At 50.0% G+C, this 20,414-nt stretch overlaps 2 protein-coding genes across 3 annotated transcripts; both read left to right on the top strand.

Annotated features, from left to right (window-relative positions):
* Positions 1-65: 65 nt before the first annotated feature.
* On the top strand, positions 66-1,884 carry HOXC6 (homeobox C6). 2 transcript variants are annotated; one of them, XM_054051599.1, is made up of 2 exons: positions 66-823; positions 1,502-1,884. In XM_054051599.1, the coding sequence occupies exons 1-2, from the start codon at positions 424-426 to the stop codon at positions 1,837-1,839; spliced, it is 738 nt and encodes a 245-aa protein (XP_053907574.1). In that variant the 5' UTR covers positions 66-423; the 3' UTR covers positions 1,840-1,884. The 2 variants fall into 2 exon arrangements, with proteins under 2 accessions (XP_053907574.1, XP_009563317.2); XM_009565022.2 differs by having other exon boundaries at positions 1,526-1,881.
* A 3,704-nt stretch (positions 1,885-5,588) lies between these two features.
* HOXC5 (homeobox C5) lies at positions 5,589-7,048 on the top strand. The gene is made up of 2 exons (XM_009565024.2): positions 5,589-6,079; positions 6,830-7,048. Exons 1-2 carry the CDS (start codon positions 5,632-5,634, stop codon positions 7,042-7,044), a joined length of 663 nt encoding a protein of 220 aa, XP_009563319.1. The 5' UTR covers positions 5,589-5,631; the 3' UTR covers positions 7,045-7,048.
* Positions 7,049-20,414: the final 13,366 nt, after the last annotated feature.

Raw genomic sequence — 20,414 nt, 5'->3', positions numbered from 1 at the left:
GGGGGGGGAAGAAGGAAAAGTTAAGCCTGGCTTAGGAAATTTGTGCCCCCCCCCTTCCCTGCAGCCCAGCTGCCTCTCCCCCCCCCCCTCCAAGCAGCACCCCAACCCCCGGGCTATGGGAGCGCTCCCCATCCCCACCGCATCCTCCCCATCCTCCGGCACCCCGGGGGTACTGGGGGGGGGTTTGGGGGTGCAGGACTTACTTTCCATGCCCACTTAGTTTCAACTAGGGAATCAACAGAAGCAAAAGCAATTTTTTCCCTTTTTGACACCCGCCTCCCCATTGGCTCCCCCCGGGTCAGCTGACTTTGTCATTTTGTCTGTCCTGGAGCAGAGCCTTCCCTATAACAATCTAGTTCAGACTACAAACTGGAGACAGAAATAAATATTAAAGAAATCACACAGCCAGGTATAGAGGACGATATGAATTCCTATTTTACAAACCCATCTTTATCCTGCCATCTAACCAGTGGCCAAGAGGTGCTTCCCAACGTAGCCCTCAATTCAACTGCCTATGACCCTGTCAGGCATTTTTCTACTTATGGAGCAGCCGTTGCTCAAAACCGGATTTATTCTTCTCCTTTTTATTCACCGCAAGATAATGTTGTGTTTAGCTCCAGCCGAGGACCTTATGACTATGGATCTAATGCTTTTTACCAAGAAAAAGACATGCTTTCTAGCTGCAGGCAAAATTCTATGGGACATAATACACAGACATCAATCGCACAGGATTTTACCAGTGACCAAAACAGGAACACTTCGCAAGAACAAAAAACTAGCATTCAAATATACCCATGGATGCAGCGTATGAACTCCCACAGTGGTAAGTTTTACAGCTCGGAGATATAAATTAAATAAACTGAACCATCTTTACGACCTTCTCCCTAGCAGAACAGGCTGAGCGACTTTTTATGGCCCCATAAAAACAATAATATAGCTCCTTCACAGTTGCAGCTACAGGCCTTTTATTTGTTAAGTTGTTGCAAGCAAATATGGCTTGTTATGCTCTTTCTAATTAAAAGACTTCGAGAGTGTAAAATATCCATAATAAAGTGCAGCGAGCTCTGCTCGGGAGTTAAGCACAAAATATTACCGGGGTGAAAATAAGTTTTAATGACGGGGACGGGGAGTGCGGTGGGTTCCCCGCACCAAGAGGAGCCGGGGGGCTCCCCCTTCCCCCCCTCCCCGCTCCCCCAAACCTTTCAATTGGCAAAAATAATGTGGGAAAAAGAAGTGGGGGGAGGGGGGGGGGGGAAAGCAGCATCCCGGGAGAAAACGCTGCGCGCAGAGGGTTAATTTAATCCCAAATTAGAGCGATTTGGGGGTGTTTTTTTTTAAAGGGGGGGAGGGTGGGGGCAGGCAGGGGGAGGAGGAGCGGGGCGGGCGCGGGGCTGCGCGGGGGCGGAGGGGGCTGCGCGGGTGCGGATGTCGCGTTGTCCCCTTTTCCCTCCCTCCCCCCCTTCTCCTCGTGTCCGCGTTCTCCCGAGCTGACGATTTTTAGTCTGTTTTGTCTCGGCATCCCTAGGAGTGGGCTACGGGGCCGACCGCCGGCGGGGCCGCCAGATCTATTCCCGTTACCAAACCTTGGAGCTGGAGAAGGAATTTCACTTCAACCGGTACCTGACCCGGCGGAGGCGGATCGAAATCGCCAACGCTCTCTGCCTGACGGAGCGGCAGATCAAAATCTGGTTCCAAAACCGAAGGATGAAATGGAAAAAAGAGAGTAATTTGAGTTCGACCCTCTCCGGGGCGGGGGGGGGAGCGGCCGCCGCCGCTGCCGACAGCTTGGCCAAGGAGGAGAAGCGGGAAGAGACAGAGGAGGAGAAACAGAAGGAGTGAAGAAGTGACAGCTCGGCTGCAGGACACCCCCCCCCCCCCTTCCCCGACCTCCCCCCCACCCCGTATTTATCACTGGCACAATGTTTGGCTAAAAAAAAAAAATAATGATAATTAAAGGGGGGGTGTGATAAAAAAATAAGGTTTAATGTGGAAAGACACCCTCTCCCCACGGCTACACCCCCTCACCCCCAGCTCTCCCCCACCCCGCACACGCACCCCCGCCATCGCCTATTTATCTCACTCGGGATAAGACTGTTTCAAAGCCGCACACTCTCCCTCCCCCCGGCTCCCATCCCTCCCCTCCTAAAAAATTGGGCACCCACCCTCCGCTGTGTTGGATCGGGCTCTGCCCAGCCGCTTCTCCTCCCCTCAAAGCAGAGCAATCCTTCCCCCCCTGGTGAAAAACCTGATTTCCCTGAAAAGAAAACCTCCTTCCACCTAAATATAGCATTTCCAAGAGCATCCTCCTTGTATTTAAGCAGATACCTGGGCTCATCACTGCATACTACAAACTGTGACAGTTTCTGTGTGAATATTTTTAACTGTGTTTGTGGTACCTGTATTTATATTTATGTTTAGCACTGTAATGTTCCACGGTATAAAGTGAATGGAGTTCTATAGCAGTAGAAAAGGACAAAAAAAACGCTTAAAAAAAAAAAATCTTGTGTTACACCCTCTCATGTATAAAGGTCATGTCCAGAGGACTATGTTGAGTATTTAATAAAAACTGAATATTATTTTTAAAGTTTATAGAATGGCCTCTGAGCTTCAGTTGAAACCCTTCGTGGTGATAACAGCCTGTTTAGAGAGTTCACTTATCTTCTGTGTGTTGTTCCTGAAAAAAAAAATCAGCTCCCTCTCTCCTCTTTCTCCCTCCTCCGTACCTCTCTCATTCAAGAGTATTCAACAACAACAAGAAAAAAAAAAAAAGGAGGGGGGGTGTTACATTTTGCTTTGTCTCCTTGAATGAGTCTTGTTACTGTATTGTTCGGTGGCATCAGGAATCTATGCCATACCTCTCGCTTCATGATTAAAAATGGATTTCCAAAGTTCAAAACAGTATATATTTCTTATTGCACCCTCCTCAGTCAAACGCCAGGTCAAAGGTTTGGCTTCTTTTTATTCTTATTTTGATTTAATTTCAGCTCTACACAGCTGAGAATACCCCAGCTCTGCGCAAGGACCCCCCCCCCCCCTTCTTCCCCTGACTTATTTCGACCCAATAAACCTTTCCAGGGATGGGGGGGGAGTCACTTTTATTCAGAAACTCATCCTTAGGAGAGCGGAAATTGTGGATATAACGCTGGGAAACAAATCCTGCTGTTGTGGATCGCGGATAAGCCATTGCGAAGGCTGGATGGAAAAAAAACACATTGCATTTTTCTCGCCTCTTTGTCACTGCTTTAATATTTGCTGGGCTGTTCAGTAGGTAGCACTTAGCCAGGGATGAGATTTCCCTGGAAACAGCTTAATTCCTCTTCGAGTTTTGTAGTGAAACAACCGTGATTTGGCGTTAAGCGACCATAACCAGGAGGGGGAAAAAAAAAAAGGGAGGAAAAAAGGGGGAGAATAAGAAAAAGGTGGGCGAAAAAAAAAAAAAAAAAAAAAAAAAAGAAGCCTGGGAAGGGGTTTTTTTTCAGCTCATCCTTTGCTCGTCTCCAGCCTGGAATGTGCAGGCGATTTTTACAAAGCTCAAGAAAGATGGAAGAAAAACCCAAACCAAACAAGCCCCATATCTCACTTAAAACGAAAGAAAGCAAGCAACCAGCACCAACAAGCAGGAGCCAAGAGGGTTTTGCAAGAGAGGAACGACCTGGCCGGGGAGCAGGAGGCTCCCTGGGTGGAAAAGAGGCTGAATTTCTCCCCACGTAAAAAAGGAATTAAAAAAAAGGACAAAAAAAAATCAAAAAAGAGAGAAAAACCCCAAGCCCCACCATATCTCCACAACCCCACGTCTCTAACTCAGAGGAGGAAGGCGATGTGCAACACCCGGCGCATTCAAGGCTTTTCCCTGCATGCTGAATGGAGATGAAATAGAAGGGAAAAAAAAAGTGCTCAGGTCTGCGAGGCAAAGCCCGAAAGGAGCTGGGGGGCGTGGGGGGGGGGGGGCTCAGAGCTGTCCCTCTCCCACCGCACCCTCTCCCTGCTCCAGAGGGCTGGAAATTCAGATTTGGAGGTATTTATTTCCCCTTCGCCTTTGAGAGGGGATGGTTTCTCCAGCGAGGAGCAGACAAGGAAGATCCAGGCTCCTGCCAGCAATAAATTGCGAGGCTGGGAGAGAGGGGGGGGGAAAGGTACCAGGAATGTAAACTTTGGCGCATTGGAGGAGCTTCCATGCGAGGAGAAGTCCCTGCAAAACGCTCAGGAGCTTCCCCGGCCGCCAACGCTGCCCAAAACCTCGGAAACCAACGCTGGGGATGCGCATCTTTCCCTCCCATCCGGCAAATCTTCGTGTAATTATAGAAATTCAAACTGAGGCGGAGGTTACGCGCTGCCGACAGCTGCCCCTCCTCGTTGCACCCACCGAAAAGAGGGAAAAAACCCCGTTTGTTTGCCCACCCCAGCTGCGCAGTTGTGATTTTGGAATGGAAGAAATAAAGCGCACAAGTAAAATGGAAAGAAAATGCACTGGGAAAACTGCGGAGGGGCGCGGAGGTCGGCTAGGCGCTGCTCCCCTCATCCCGTCCTCCGCAGGTCTGCGCGGGGGGGGGCGCGGAGCGCTTGTACAATATCTCCTGCCCATCCTCCGCAGGTCTGCGCAGGGGGGTGCGGAGCGGTGCGCACCCCCAGCACATCCAACCCCCATTCCATCCTCCGCAGGTCTGCAGGGGGGTGCGGAGCGGTGCGCACCCCCAGCACATCCAACCCCCCTTTCATCCTCCGCAGGTCTGCAGGGGGGGGGGGTGCGGAGCAGTGCATAGCCCTGACATATCCACACCCCCCATCCTCCGCAGGTCTGCGCGGGGGGGGGGGGGTGCGTAGGTGTGCACACGCATCCACCCCCCACCCCCTCTTTCATCCTCCGCAGGTCTGCACAGGGGGGTGCGGAGCAGTGCAGACCCCTGCCATATCCACCCTTCCTTCGATCCTCCGCAGGTCTGCGCGGGGGGGCGCGGAGCGGCGCTGCGGTGCCGCGGAGCAGCGCTAGGTGCCGCTGCCGCCTCGCCGTCCCGCGGCGCGCTCCGCCCGCGCTCCCCCGCGCACCCCCTCGAGCGCCTTCCGCGGGCGCCCATCAATTAACCCGCCCCGGGGTCATCAAGGCAAATTGATGAGTGGCCGGCGCCGTCACGTGACGCCACTTAAAGATCCCATATTTGGGCAGCGCGGAGAGGGGGAAAAAAGAAAGAAGAATCCCCACCTATAAATTCTGCACTTTAGGAGGAACAAAACGCGCCCCCCCAGCCCTGAACTTCAAAGGGCCACAAATCACCCTAATCAAAGCGGTTGGGAAAAAAAAAAAAATAAAGGGGGAAAAAAAAAAAAAAGAGGGGAAAAAAGGAAGAAAAAAAAGAAGAAAAAAGAGGAATAAAAAGAAGAATAAAGAGAAAAAAAAGAGGAAACAAAAAGAAAAAAGAGGAAACAAAAAGAAAAGAGGAAACAAAAAGGAAAACAAAAAAGGGAAACAAAAAGAAAAAGGAGGAAACAAAAAGATAAAAAAGAGGAAAAGAGAAAAAAGGGGGGGAAAGAAGAAAAAAAAAGAGGGGGAAAAAGGGGGAATTCAATCCCCCCTCCCCAAATTTTCTTTCCTTCCCCCCCCCTTTTTATTGTTTTTTCTTCCTCCCCTCCTCCGCCATGAGTTCCTACGTCGCCAATTCGTTTTATAAGCAAAGTCCCCCCGTTGCTGCCTATGCCATGCAAAGTTATGGAAATTATGGAAGTGTGCCTGAGGTTCAGTCCCCCAGGTACCGCTACGGCGGCTTGGATCTAAGCATCACCCTCCCCTCCTCCGGGGCTGCCAGCTCCCTGGACATGGCTGCGACCCCCCGAGCTAACCCCGAGCGACCTTCCTGCACGGTCATGGGTTCTTCAGGGCATCCTTTAGCCAGAGATGAGCAAGCAGCCCTAAATCCCGGGATTTACAGTCAGAAGAGTGCTAACACGCCGCTGGAAGAGAGATCTAAGAGCTCGGCTGAAATCAAAGCTGAGCCCGTGCAAACAGCACAACAAGGAGGACCACAACTGCAGCAGCAACAACCTCCACAAATTTACCCCTGGATGACCAAACTACACATGAGCCATGGTAAAACTTTCACTTCTTGATTTTTTTTTTTTGTTTCACAGGATTTCTTTCCTTTTTTTTTTTTCCTTTTTTTTTTTTGCCTTGGGTTTTTATAGGCCATACGGGGCAAATAATAAAAAACCTGAGGTCGTAAATTTTACGACTAAGGCATCAATTGCTCGTAAAACTGTCCACTAAAAGGCTTAGAGGCTATATACGCCCAAATTTATGACGGCATAATTGGATCATAGAAACAAAACGTGTATAAAAGGCAATATTCCATTTTTTTGGGAAGGGGGGTTAAAAATAACTTGAAATACACATGTTCTTGGAGGGTGAGCTTACAAAAAGAGAGACATCAAGAGGGAAAGCGTGGAGAGATTTCCCCCCTCCACCTTCCCAGGGCTGGAGAGGTGGGGAAAAAGAGACAAGATCTCCAAGAAAAGATATTTCCCTCCTTTGTACACTTCTTTATTGTCCAAGAGGAAACAGGTTCAGTTCTGGCTCATCTACATGCGTTTGATCTGAGCTTTAGAAAGGAAAAGGAAAGGGGGGGGGGCTGAAGGTGTTGGGGAATGGAGGATTTCAGCCTCCTTCGCTCCCTGCCTGCCCACAGCCCCAGCAAACTTCTGTATCTTTTGGATTTGTAACCTGGTTTTATCATGAAATAATAAACGAATAACACAATCCATCCACGATCGCTTTGCTTTTTCATGCGGTGTCTTCCCTATGTTTTTGTTTTGTTTTGTTTTGTTTTTTTTCCTTCCCTAGAAACGGATGGGAAACGCTCCCGAACCAGCTACACCCGCTACCAAACTCTGGAACTAGAGAAAGAATTCCATTTTAACAGATACCTGACCCGGCGGAGGCGCATTGAGATCGCCAACAACCTCTGCCTCAACGAGAGACAGATTAAAATCTGGTTTCAAAACCGGAGGATGAAGTGGAAGAAAGATTCCAAGTTGAAAAGCAAAGAGGCTCTTTAGGTGGGATTGCAGGAGGTGGGGTGGGGGGGGGATCCCTGCTTTTATTTTTGTTGTTGTTAGGGTTTGGGTTTTTTTGGGGTGGGTTTTTTTTTTTGTCGTTGTTGTTGTCTTTTCCATCCTTGGAGGAAGCGACCTTGAGGAAACTTTGATTTTTAGGGTGGGGAGGGAGGGAGCTGCTGGATGGACTCTAGTCCGGACCCTCCCCATCCCTCAGACAAAGGGAAGCTCTAAGTAGTCTGCAAAAAACCAAACCCCGCTGTTAGCTTCAGGCAAAAATTTAGTGTCTCGCTCTTTAGGTTGTTACTGAGTGTCCTAACCTGTGCGCTTTTTTTTGGGGCAAAAAATCACCAAGAAACAAACAAAAAAAAAGGCTTAAAAACCCAAAAAGGCTTAAGGGAAAATCCGCAGGGAGGCTGGGCCGTGTCCTCCTGCTCAAAAAACCGCAATATTCCAGGGAAAATTTAAAAAGGAGCTGGTGAAGAAGAAAAAAACAACAAAAAAAAAGGAAAATAAGGGAAAATAAACCCCGAAGCAGTAAGTTTTGTGAACTCTCAACCTCGGTCTCTGCTCGCCCTGATGGGAGAAGGGATTTAATCCTGGAATTGCCCTGGAAAGATGCTCTGGCACCTCCGCTTTGGCTCCCTTAAGTCGGAAAGGAAAATCGCTAGGGCTCGGAACTCCTTAAAATCCACCTATACAAGCCCAGAGGGGGGGGTCCCTGGTGTCTGTTTGCGTTGGGACTCGGCTGGCATCATTTTATTATTATTTGCATATAAAAGAAATGAATAGACTTGGGCGGGAGGGGGGGTGGGGTGGGGTGGTAGAAATGGGGGGGACACCGATTTGAGCGGCTCCTCCGAAATCTCCGAGCAGGAAAAGTGCAGCATGGGAGGTGGGGGAGGAAGAGGAAAAAAACAAACCAACCTCTGGACTTAATATTATTGTGTATTTATTTGTTGCGTAATTACTGTAGATTTTGCTAAATGCTAAGATATATATTAAAAAAAGCCAAGGCGAACATCAAATTTCTACATCTCTGTCTAAATTCAGTCCATTGCAGTAACTTCTTTTATTCCCCCTCTCCAATTATGTATATTTATCAATTATATATATATATATGAGTTTTATATATATATATAGGTCTATTTATCGGTTATACATATACATATCCGCTATATATATATATATACCAGTATATTTATCAGTTGCCGTTTTGTCTACGAATGGGTGAGGAAACTTCTATTTTGTTATATGGAATAAACAGTAAATAATGGCAAAGTTGGTGCGCCGGGCAGATACTTCTATGTTTCCCCACCTTGGAGCAGTTTTTTCCTCCTCTGCTACTTTGGCAAAGTAGTGAGTTTTACAAATATTCTTATCTATGTACTAAAAAAAAAAAGCAGATTTAGAGAGGGATGGAGGGGTGCTTTAGCTCAGAGCATCCTTCTCTCCCACACTGGAAAAGGTATGGGATGCTTTTCCTGTTTCCCGGGGCATGGAAAAGGGGGAAAAGAGGTTTTTATTTAATTAGGAGTTAAGCTCTGTCTGGGGCCTGAGGAAGGTGAGCTCCTCTCTGTCCCAGTTTAGACTTTTCCATCTTTATTTCTCAGGCTTTTCATTCCAGGCTGGCAGATGGCATTTTAATAGGAATATCAGATAAAATTACCTTCTCTCTCTCCTCCTCCCTCTTCTGTCCCTAATGTATACTCGAGATAAAATGATTTTTTTTGCCCCAAAATCTGGCAGATGCTGCCTCTCGCTGCAGGTTGGGCAGCGCTTGGATGCGGGAAGGACGTCCCAGTGCCTGACTGGAGGTGACTGGGATGGGGATGAGGTGAGGGGAGGAGGCTGGGGGGGCGTGTGTATGTGCTCCAGGCCCTGTTGGACCCCCATCCCTCTTCCCTAGGGAGTAGCCCCGGGGGAGGCTGCTGGGGGGCTGCAACCACTTATTTGCCTTATATATATATATATGTGTGTGTGTGTGTAGATATATATAAAATATTCTAAAACCCCAATATATTATATTATATTATATTATATTATATTATATTAGGTTTTAATGTTCAATATGTGTAATTTTCAGTCTCTGCTAAGGCAGAAGGGCCTAATGAGGAACTCCCAGCTCTGCTCCTGGGATGGCAACACGCCTTCCAGAGGGTGTCCATCCATCCTGGAGGCTAACACTTGGCTCCATATGGATTTTTCAATACCCCCAGCCATATGGCATAGGTGCTGGGTCCCTGTTTGCCCCCCCCCCCCCCCTCCAAGGGTAGGTGCAGCCCCCTCCTCTCCAGCCCCACCCGAGGGTGCTGGTGAATTTGCGTAGAGCTCAACCTCTCTTTTTCCCAGGCTCCGTCGAGCACTCAGACACTCAGGGTGGCTCCTCCTGTGTCTTCCCAGCTATTTACAGGCGAAAACAAATGCTGGGAGAAGCCAATAAGCTCCATAAAACTTTATAGGATTTCCTTTACACATGGGAAACAAGGGAACAATTTCCTGAACCTGCAAAACAAAAGTTTCTTCCAGCAGCTCGGCTGCCTTGAGGGGTACAATTAGCAAATTGGGCTCAACTGGGGCTTTGATTTTAATCCTTATCAGCTGATTTGATGATTTGCTATTCGTGGACGTTGGGTTCTGGTCATTTTGGCGAGTTGCGAGCTGCAAAGCTATTTAATTTTCCTGTCGTTTAACAGCGGCTGGATAAAAATCCTCTTTATTTTGCCATCTCGACTGTCATTTCTCCATCGGTTTGGGGTGAAATACTGCAAAAAAAAACCCAGCAAGGCTCGCCTGGCACTTTTCTGTGCTGCCTCTACCCCAGGGGCTCCCTCACTCCTGGGCCTGGGGGTTGGGGGGGGAGTTTGCAAAGAGGCTGTGAGGGCTCCGTAACGATTCCAATCATCTCTTTTACTTCTTTTATTCCGTTTTTATTCTTTCCCCATGCTGTGTAAATCTATTGACTGGTTGTTCAGGCACAAAACCCTCTTGGCGTGTACTGGTAATTGCTCGTTATTCCATTCAATTTTCTCTTAAGCAACGTCTTCCCTCCACTCTCACCGGTATTATTACAGCCTCTCTGGGTCGTTATTTCTGATTCTGATTACATTTCGCACTCTAACAACACCTTTTTCCCCCCTCTCCTTTTGTACCGGGAAGCTGTCAAGGCAGCTTGGGTTTGTCAAGGTAAGGGTTAACCAGCTCCTAGACCACGCGTGTTTTCCTCAAGGAGGGGAAAATCACTCCAAACAGCCCAAAAAATCACTTTAAATTCCAAACTTTCGCATTTCCACCCTGCGGAGAGGAGTGCGGCTACTTATGATTAATTATTGGCTTCTCCTGCCCTGGAAGGGGGGCCTGGAGGGATCTCTGCACCCCTCATCCCTCTATCCCTCTACTTTAGGGGGCAGTTTTGGGGGTGCTGGTGGGTGGTGGATGTTGTTGCTGGTGCTGTCTGGAAGAGATTTGCCTTTTTATTTCCCCTCTCGGCTCCTCAATCCCTTCCCAAAGACTCAAGAAGGAAATAGAAAAGGACTTACCTTGCCCCGTCATCCGTGTCTACCCCGTGAGAACTTAAAATGGCACAAAAAAAAAACAACAAACCAACCAAAGTTCCATTTTTTTTTATAGAAATCCAGGACTTTTGTTGTTTGTTTTGATTTTTTTTTTTGTTGTTTCTTTTGGGGGGAAAAAAAAAAAAAACCAAAACCCAAACCCCCCAAAAAACAACAAAGCAAAGCTCTTTTAGTTTCACCGAGAACATGAGAACATTAGCAGAAATACTCATGGCTTCTATGTGAATTTAGTAGTTTAAAACTTTTGAAGGTTATTTATGTGGATGGCCCTAAGCAAAAGCCCTGAATGGCTCTCAGGGAGCACGTGATGTCATTAAACTAAGTTTTATGGTTTGGGGGAGCTGACAAACCCACAATATATTTACATCATATATAATCTTAACTGTCCACCATCGCAGCTGCTAGAGCTGTTTAATGCTGGGACAGTGGGACAAGGCGCTTAGTGCAGAACGCGGCGGCTGCGGGGCTCCTGGACCAGCATCTCCTTGGCCACCCCAGTAAGTTTTTCATCTAAGTCTCCTCTTTTTTTTTTTTTTAATGTATTTGAGTTATTTTATTTTAATTTTTTTTTTTAAACACATCCAGGAATGGCGAAACATTTTTCACATTCCCCTCCCTGCGTGGGAAAGAGGGATATGTTGAGTTAGGGGGGGATAAAGCTGGAATGTGAGTTTTGCAAAGGGGAGCTGCAGGCAAGGATCTTATCTGGCAGGAATATCCACTTTCCCCCCCCCCTCTCTTGCATCCCCAGGGCTGCTGGAGAGGAGATAAGGCCAAAAGAAAATCTCTGTTACTGGTTCGGCAGGCAACCTCCCCTTTCCTTATCATCCCCCCCCTTTCCTTATCATCCCCCCCCTTTCCTTATCATCCTCCCCTCTCTTTCCCCATCACCCCCCCTTTCCCGTCATTCCCTCTTTTCCCCATCAGCTTTCCCCATAACTCCCCCTTTCCCCATCACCCCCTTCCCTTTCTCCATCAACCTCCCCCTTCTCTATCATCCCCTCTTTCCCCCCCCCCCCCCCAAGGTACAACCTAAAGGCAGGCTGGGTGAATCCCTAAGTTTCAGCCTCATCCCTAAGTTTTGGGAGGGATGGGGGATGACGGGGGGGTGGTGGTGGGGATAGGTGGTTTTATTTGTGTTTGGGCTTTGCAAAGAGAGGAGGGGAAAGGAATGAAAAGGAAATAAAAGCAGAGGGGATGGAAATATTGTGTGGAGTATGAGGCCCATACATAGGGCCATTGCAGGTGTGTAGTGGGGGCTCCGTGTGCATCCTCCCAGCACGCTGGGGGGGGCTCACACAGGAGGGGAAGAGGGTCTTTGGATCCCCCTCTCTCTGCTGGAGAGTGTTTGGTGAAATTTGGAGGGGTCACGAGTGGAACAGAGTATGCGTGGCAGCTTGGGGAGCCCTTTCCAGGGCTCCACTTTTGGACCAAATCTCCCCGGGGTGAGGGGAGAGAATATGGGGGTTGCAACCGTGGGGCTTGGGGGGTGGGAAGAAGTGGCCTCGCAGTCGGCTCCCCACACTGGGGTCCCCTCCAGGAGTAGTGGGTGGCATGGAAAACAATGGGGCACCCCCTTCCTACTCCCTCCCACACAATGGCCAGGGCCCTTTTGTTTTCGAGGTGGGGGGGTGTGGGTGCTGATGCTCAGCTTTGTGCCCTCCCCTCACGAAGGCCCCTTCCTGGTGTTATCCTAGGCCTGGCATTTAGAGGGGATGCATCCGGGGTTGGGGGGCATGTTTGTTTAATTGGGGGGGGTGGGGTGGTCAGAGGTCCCCACTGTGATACAGGTTGTCTGGAGGGGTTTCCACCTGGGAATGCACACGCACACACATGCATGTATGTGCACATGGGCAAACACGTGTGTGTACACAGGCAGGTGTGCAAATGCACCCACATAGGCATGGACACATGCAGTACACGGATGCGAGCATGCAAAGACACACACGTGAACACACACCTATGCATATACACATGCATGTGTTTGCACACGTGCTCACAAGGGCGTGTATACTCCCCATCACAAGCGTGAAGGCACGCACAAGGCGTTGCACACATGCAGACACTCATGCACCACATATGCAGCCTCTCTCGGGGTGCTGGGGGGGCTCTGGGGGTGCTACAGAGGCTCTGTGGGTGCTGGGGTGGCTTTGGGGGTGCAGGGGGACTCTGTGGGTGCTGCGAGAGTGCTGGGGGTCTCTGGTCGTGTTGGAGAGGCTCTGAGAGTGCTGAGCGGAGTCTGTGAGGGCTGGGGGATTTCTGTGGGTGCTGGGAGAGCTATGTGGGTGCTGGAGAGGCTCTGTGGGTGTCGAGAGGGGTCTGGAGGTGCTGGGGGGAGGCTCTGGGGGTGCTCGTTCTGAGGTGCTGAGGGGTGTTTGTAGATACAGGGGAGGCCTCTGTGAGTGTTAAGCCCCATCTAATTACTCCCTTGCAGAGATGGGGACTCCCTTTCAGCCAGGACAGGAACCCCCATCTGCACCTCAGGGAACAATACTCCTCCCCCTGAGGGGGGGACAGGGCTGCCCCCCACCCCAGGGTGCTCGGGGACGCTGCCCCCGACTCCGCAAGCACGAACTTTGGTGAAAGGATGGAGTAAGAGGCAAGGACATGACAAGACACTTGGGAACTCACAATTTTTTTCCTCTCTAGAACCTTGTGGAGGCTCAAGGCTTCCAGCAAAAGCAGGAGAGTGACCCAGGAGGGGGGTCTGGGGCTGCCCCCCCGGTACTTGTGGTCCTTTTGGGGCACCTTGTGTGTGTATTTTAACCTCCTTCTCCATATGCCTTACTTGGGGACCTTCATTTGGGGGGTCCTGCGGAGGCTGAGCCCTCCTCAGGGGGAGCGGTTCACTGTCCCAGATGCTCTTGGTGACTTCGGAGGATGGGGTTCAAAGATTTGGGGCGGGGGGGGGGGGGGGGGGCACTGCTCTTCTGCGCAGCCCTCACGAGCTCCCCCCAGCCCTCGCTGCTCTCTTCTCACACCCTCTCTTTGACACCGGGGGGGGCGGGGGCTGCACAAACGGATGTGGGAAGTGTATTTTGGGAGCTGGATTTCAGTTTCCATCATGAAGATAGAGATGAATTTTTCCTCTCAGTCACATTGGGAAGGTGGGAGGGGGACCTATAGGGCTCCATCACTTGGGGGGGGGGGGGGGGGGGGCTGAAGATGCCGCATATTAAAAAATAGCATCAGAAATAAACCCTGTCTTTCCTTACACCAAACACCCCCCAGAGCCAGAGGGGTGTCCCCACGGGGTGTGGGACAAGGCCACTGTCCCCAGCTCAGGACTCTCAGGTTGTGGAGTACCTGGAGTCTCAGCATCCTTTTCTCATCCTCCCTCTCTTCCGTAGGTTCTACCCCAGCCTGGCTGGGTGCTGCGGGCTCGGAAAGCGGGGGGAAATTCTAACAATTAGAGTTAATTCCTTTAATTCGTAGCGGTTAAGGGTGGGGAAAAGTGTTAGGGAAAAAAAAAACCACGGTGCCAAAAATATCAGGTGGCTCCAATCCAGGAGCCAGGGGAGCTGGGACCACGCAGGGATTGGGGGACACACAGGACCTACCCCCGCTCCCCGACCCCACGGAAAGGCCTGGAGAGGCTCGGTTAAAAAATGTGCAGCGGGGGAACACAAAGTCTCCCCAAAATCTGGAAGCACACAAAAAGGAAGGGAGGGAATTTTGGGGGAGAGGTGCCTCCAGCTTCACTAGGGGCCACCAGAGCTTTTTGAGGGTGAAACGGGATGCTCTCCCACGCGTGTCCAGTCTGGCTGTGGCAGAAACACGGCGGGGGTCCCAAATCTGGGGAAAAAAAAATGAAGTTTTTTTGCATCCAACATGAATCTCGGCTCTTCCTCTCCCCTGCGACCTCTCATTTCCCACCTCTTCCTCTCGGTGATGGATAGAGGGGGGGTTGTCATTAAAAATAAATGCCAGGTTGGAGACACTTCTTCCGGATATTTGGGTTTTTTTCGCCTTGATATAATTTAATTCGGGTTTAGATGCTGTGTACGAGACCGGGAGGGTTTCCAATCGTCTGTTGTGGGAATTGCGGGATTTAAAAAATCCAGCGTTCTTGAGAAATTCCCCCTTTGGAGTAACAAATAAAATAATTTTCTGCTTAATTGGACAGGAGAAAGGGAAAAAAAAAACACCTCTGGAGAATGGCTCTGAGGAACAGAATTTTCCCTTATTTCCAGATCTGTGCTGGAAAATAAACGGGTTATTAGAGGGTGGGAGGCAATCCGGCTGCCATAGGTGCAGCCCGAGGTTTCCAACCCATCTGGGGCTTTTTTTTTGTTGCCTCCCCGAGGTGGGGACGAGTTTCCAACCCTCATTTTCCGTCCCCCCCCCCCCCCCCCGCCCATTCCGCAGCAGCCGGGCTGCCGCGCCCGCCTGTCCCTGCACATCCTATTGATGGATTGATTTTATTGATTTATTATCCGCTCCTCAAAGCGCCTTTCTATCAAATGATGTTTTGATCTGGGTTTTCCCGGTCAAGAGTTGAATCCCGAGTTATCGATTTCTATTTCCCCTCCTCCTTTTTTTTTTTTTTTTTCTCTGAGAGGAGGGGGTTTATTGGCGATTTTTCTCTCGCCTGGCAGACTCGACTCCTTTTTCCCAGCAGGGGCCGGGAATATCCATCCTCTCCATCCACTTTCCCTGCTTTTTAGGAAGGAAGAGACGAAAGAAAACAAACACACCGATTCCTTTCGCTCCGGATAGATCCTTTCTATCTCATTATCCCAACTCTTACCTTTTCCTTAGGGGGAGAAGTGTCAAAGCCACACGGCTTGGCTGGATATGAAATAAACCCCACCTTTTTTTTCTGCCTGCATACAATTTATTGACCCTTTTCTTCCCTCTCGGACTGTGTTTGGATGCATATTTACATTACCAGTGTGCTGTATGTGTCAGGATGGATGTATATGTGTGTATATATCTTTATGTGTGGGTACACATAAATATACGCAGTCCATAGGAGCGGGGGGGGTGTCCCCTCCTGAACACACAGACGCGCACACACTCATGTCAGCAGACACAGATCTATTTAAATATTTTCTTGGCACTTAGCAGATTCTTCTGATTCCGTCTCAGCAGTAAAATAAGCAGCAGGGAAAGGGGAGCGGCTACTGTTGACCTCTGATATTTATCCGAGTTGAGAGTTTGCTGGAGTTTGGGCAAGAGGAGCTGCTGCTCGCCCCGCTTTAAAAACAACGGAACTTCTTTTCCTGGAGGTTTGGGAAAAAAAATATATGACTTGGGGGGGGCGACTGAGCAGAGTGTAATACTGAGATTCTTTGAAGCTCCCCGCTTCCTCCAATCTCTGCCGGGGCTCGGCTCGGGGTGCCGGGGCGGGAGGGCTCTGCCGGGGGGGGGGGTGAACCCAGAGCCGCCAGCGCCCCCTCAGCCCCGCAGAGCACCCCGGGCAGCGATTCTGCAGGGCTCGGCGTGTTGGCCAGTGCACCTCGATCCCTGGTTTAGCGTGTCTCTCCTTCCTTCCTTCCTTCCTTCCTTCCTTCCTTCCTTCCTTCCTTCCTTCCTTCCTTCCTTCCTTCCTTCCTTCCTTCCTTCCTTCCTTCCTTCCTTCCTTCCTTCCTTCCTTCCTTCCTTCCTTCCTTCCTTCCTTCCCTCTCCCCAACTCTCTCCCTTTCTCTCCACTTTTTCCTTTCCTTTCCCCCCCTCATTCCCTCTCTTTCTACACATCCCCTCTTTCTTTTTCTCTTCTCCCTCACCCTCCCCTCCCGCCTCACTCTCCAAACTCTGCTTGTCCACTCCAAACAGAAATTCCTCCACCGGAAAGCCCCCCCCGGGCAGACCTTTGGCAAAACTCAGCACCTGAGGGATTTTTTCTACCCTATTTCTCCTCATTCGCTCTCCTGTTTTATTTTTAAGGCCTCCCCCCTCCCTCAGCCCTCCAGTAAATTCATCCTCTGTGTGAACCTTAGAGGGGACAGAGCTTGGGGGGGGGGGATACAGTGCTTTGGGGGACACACAGAGGGGACACATCTTTGGGGGGGGGGCGACAGCTTGGGGCGGGCAGCTTTAGAGAGAGGCGCAGCTCTGGGGAGGGGGACAGAGCTTGGTGGGGGGGTGGACACATCTTCTGCAAAGCTCAAATCTCGTTTTCCTTAGTAGGGGGTAGGGGGACACCCCCCCCCACCCGGACAGAAATCCCATTAGGGGATTTGCAGGCTGAGTCTGATGAGTTTCTGTAATTAATAACGAGGTAGCTCGTGTGTATCCCCCCAGGTGCCACCCACCACCCTCTCCCCTGCACCTTTCGCTGGGATCCAGCCTCCAGCAGAACAGCCCCCCCCATCACGAAAACATCCTCTAAATTAATTTGGAATTTAAGCAAATCACCCCCTAAATATTTCACAAATTTGGAATCTAAGCAAATCCCCCCACCTAAAAAAAAAACCCTGGTAGTGCAACCCCCTCCCCACGGGTGCTGAGAGAGATTTGAGGGGGAGCACTGAGGAGTCTCTTTGGTGGGAGGGGTTGCTGAGCATCCCTTGGAGAGGGTCCTTCTCCCTCTGGAGCATCCAGAGGGACTGGTTTTGGGTAAAAAAAAAAGGTCATTTAGGTGCGTGGGCTTGTGCGTGTCCAAGCAAACAAAAATCCCACTTCCCTGCTGTTTTCCTGTCCTTTCTCAGGCGGAATAAAACCCTTTTACGTGTTGGGGAAAAGGGGAAATATTTACCTGCAGACTCGAGCTGACACTTTACATCTGTGTCCGCTCCTCTTCGGTACCTTGCTCTTGTCGAAATTAATTCTCTCTAATATCGTGGCGAAATAGAAAGCTTTAAAAAATGGGCTGGGTCGTGCAGAAAGGGAGAAGTGGAGTATGAACAAACCTATATTTTATGGGAGGCTCTCAGTGCGCCGCACCAATGCCCCAATTCTTCAATCAAGCCCCAAACGAGTCAAATTTGGGGCTGGAAAGAAGATTTTTGCTGGAGCTGAGGGTCGCATAGCCCCTCGCGGGCTGCTCCTTGCAGAGACCCTCACCGTCTGTCTCCTGCAGGCCAAGGGCTCCCCTCTCCCCGAAAAAAAACAGCTCACCTTTCCCAGTTTTCCCAGCAAACCCAAAGGACCGGGGGCACCTTTCGTGTTGATAAATACGATTTTCCCCAAAACATCCAGCCCAGGCAAGTGGGCCGTTATGTTTTTTATTCCCTCGTCCTCTCTTTTCCTTCTTTCCGCCCCCCTTTCTTATTTTTTCTTTCTCATTTCTCCTCCTTCCCTTTTTTTCCTATTTTTCTCCTTTCTATTTCCCCTTTCCCTCCTTTTTATTTTTTCTTTTTCCTTTTCTCCCCTGCCCCTTTTCCTATTTTTTTCCCTTTCGCTATTTTTCCTTTCCCCTTTTTTATTCTTTATTTGTCCTTTTACCCTCCCCTTCTTTTTTCCATTTTTTCCATTTTTCTTCCTCTTTTCCATTTTTCTCTACCCTTTTTCCTCTTCCCCCCCTCCCTTTTCTTTTCCTATTATTTCCCTTCCCTCACCCTCCTTTTTTTTTTTTTCGATTTTCTTTTCCTTTTTCCACGCTTCTTTTTTCCTCCCTGCTTTTTCTTTTTTTTTTTCTTCCCCGGGAAGCAGCCGATTTCTTATCAGGTCGGGATTGATGCTGCCGGCCTGCTTCTCTATATCATCCTCACGGCTCCCCTTGTTCCAGCGCGACTCCCTTTGCTCCCGGGGCCGTGAGTGATGGCTCCCACAGCTCCCCATGCCGCCAGAATCCTAATGGCCCCACCGAGACGGGGGGGGACACCCTTTCCCCCTCCCTTTTCCTAGCAGGAAATTTTAGGGAGACCCTCCACTCTTCAGAAACAACCCAAGCCTCACCCTTCCGCAGCCCCTGTTGCTGGAAGCCCCCGCGGATGCCACGAAACGCTTTTATTAAAAGGTTTTGATGGGTTCGCCTTGGGGATTAACTAAGATAATAGTTTATTGCACTGCGAAAGATTAAACTGAAAGTACCCTAGCGAAAAAAAAAAATAAATAAACATTACAAGGGAGCGGGGAGCGCCTTTGCCGAGCCCTAAATCCCTCTTTCCCACCCAAAAAAAGGGTCCCTCGGGCCCCAGGATGTTCGCGCCGGGGAGTCATATTATTATTATTATTATTATTATTATTATTATTATTATTATACATGTGGTGGCTCCGGGGTGCGGAGGAGACCTCCTTCCCCATCCCTCATCCCCAAGGGAGTGGAATTACCCCTGGGAAAAGCCGGATTTCCTTGCCTCGCTGCGAGCAGCCAGGGCTGGGGCTGCGCCCACGGGCGCGGAGTTGCGCGCATCTGGGGCGCCTCGCGTTGAAAAGAGCGTGTTTGCACCTCGAGAGAGTTTCAAACAAGACCCCAAAGGCGATAAACCCGGGGGCTTTAAATCATCCTGCCCTTCCTCCCACCCCCCGGCAGCCGGCTGCGCTGCTGGGATCTGCTCTCCATGGGATCTCCACGGGGGCAGGACCCCCTCCACCCGCACTCGTGTCACCCCCAAAGCGTGTCATCCTCTTCTCCATCCCTCCTCATCCCGCTTTTGATTGACCTTCAGCCACAGGAAGGCTTTCTCGAGGTTTTTAATAACAGCAGGGTATCGATCCGAGCTTCCAGCAGCCTCCAAGGTGGACCTGAGGGTCTGAGGGATGCGTTTGCTCAGAGTAACGTCGTCTTCGAACCCCGAGGAGATAAAAAAGAAGGGGTTCTGAGTGGGGTTTGTTTTTTTTTCCTTAAAGAGTGCTGAGTCGCCTCCCCAGAGGCAGCACCTCCCGGGGTTGGTTTTTAATTGCAAAGGGTGTTAAATAGGATTGAGCCCCGGCTGACGAAACCTGGGCTTGGTCTTCGCTTGGGTAGGCTCACAAGGGGCCTAAAAGAGGGAATTTTCGCTGCTTTTACCCCCTTTCAACCCTTTTCAGTGCCAGGCCAGGGGGTCCGCACCCCTGAGCCATCTCTTCCACGTTTTCTCTGCAGCAATAGCCGGTCAGGGCTCCCCCTTCCCGAAATTCCTTGGGATAATTCCCCCCAGCTCCTGCTGGCCCTGGATCAACTTTCTGGGGGGAAAAAAATAAATCCCTTCGATTTTTATCCTCTTCTCCCTACACGGAAACTTGTCCCACTCCCCTTCTCTCTGGCCCAAGCTTTTGGGAAGGATTCAGGATCAGGGAGAGGATTTGCAACCCGGGAGGGTCTGGAGGAGGAGGAGGCTGGAGGGGGAAAAAGGGGGAAGATGATGATGTTAATTGTTAATATTGTCATCCCGGAGGAAGATTTCCAGGGGAGGAGAGCCGTAAGTGCCACTCAAGCAGAGGCTGTCTTCAACAAGAGGGAGCAGCCTCAAGTTTGTGTATGTTTCCAACCCATACAATAACAGCTAAGGAGCTGCTAATGGGCTCGCTGGACACTTTCTCCTCCAACTTTCACTTCCTCCCCCCCCCCCCCAAAAAAAAGCACGCCCTTTCGCCCAATACACGCCCAATGTTTTCTTTTCAACTTAACCCAGGGTTCAGCAATTATCCGGTGGGTCAGAATAAGTCGTCTTTGTCTATGAAAAGTCAAGGAGAAATCTTTGCTCCTGTATTTATCTCACTTAAAAGCATCCTCCTCCGAGTTCTCCTCTTCCTCCTGGATGGCCCCCATTCTAATAACCCTCCCTCTCCAATTAAAATAAATATTTTAAGCCTAAAAAAGATGGCTCTGAAAGAAGGAAAAAAGAGAGGAAAGCCCTCCCCAAGGCAAGTAAACCAGGGCAGAACCCAGGCGTGGTGAAATGAAGGAGGGCGACCCAGCACGCAAATAAC

Source organism: Cuculus canorus, chromosome 29 (genome assembly GCF_017976375.1).
Source record: "Cuculus canorus isolate bCucCan1 chromosome 29, bCucCan1.pri, whole genome shotgun sequence".
Lineage (NCBI taxonomy): Eukaryota > Metazoa > Chordata > Aves > Cuculiformes > Cuculidae > Cuculus > Cuculus canorus.
The sequence above is the reverse complement of the archived record's forward strand: the minus strand, read 5'-3'. Positions and strand labels throughout refer to the sequence as shown.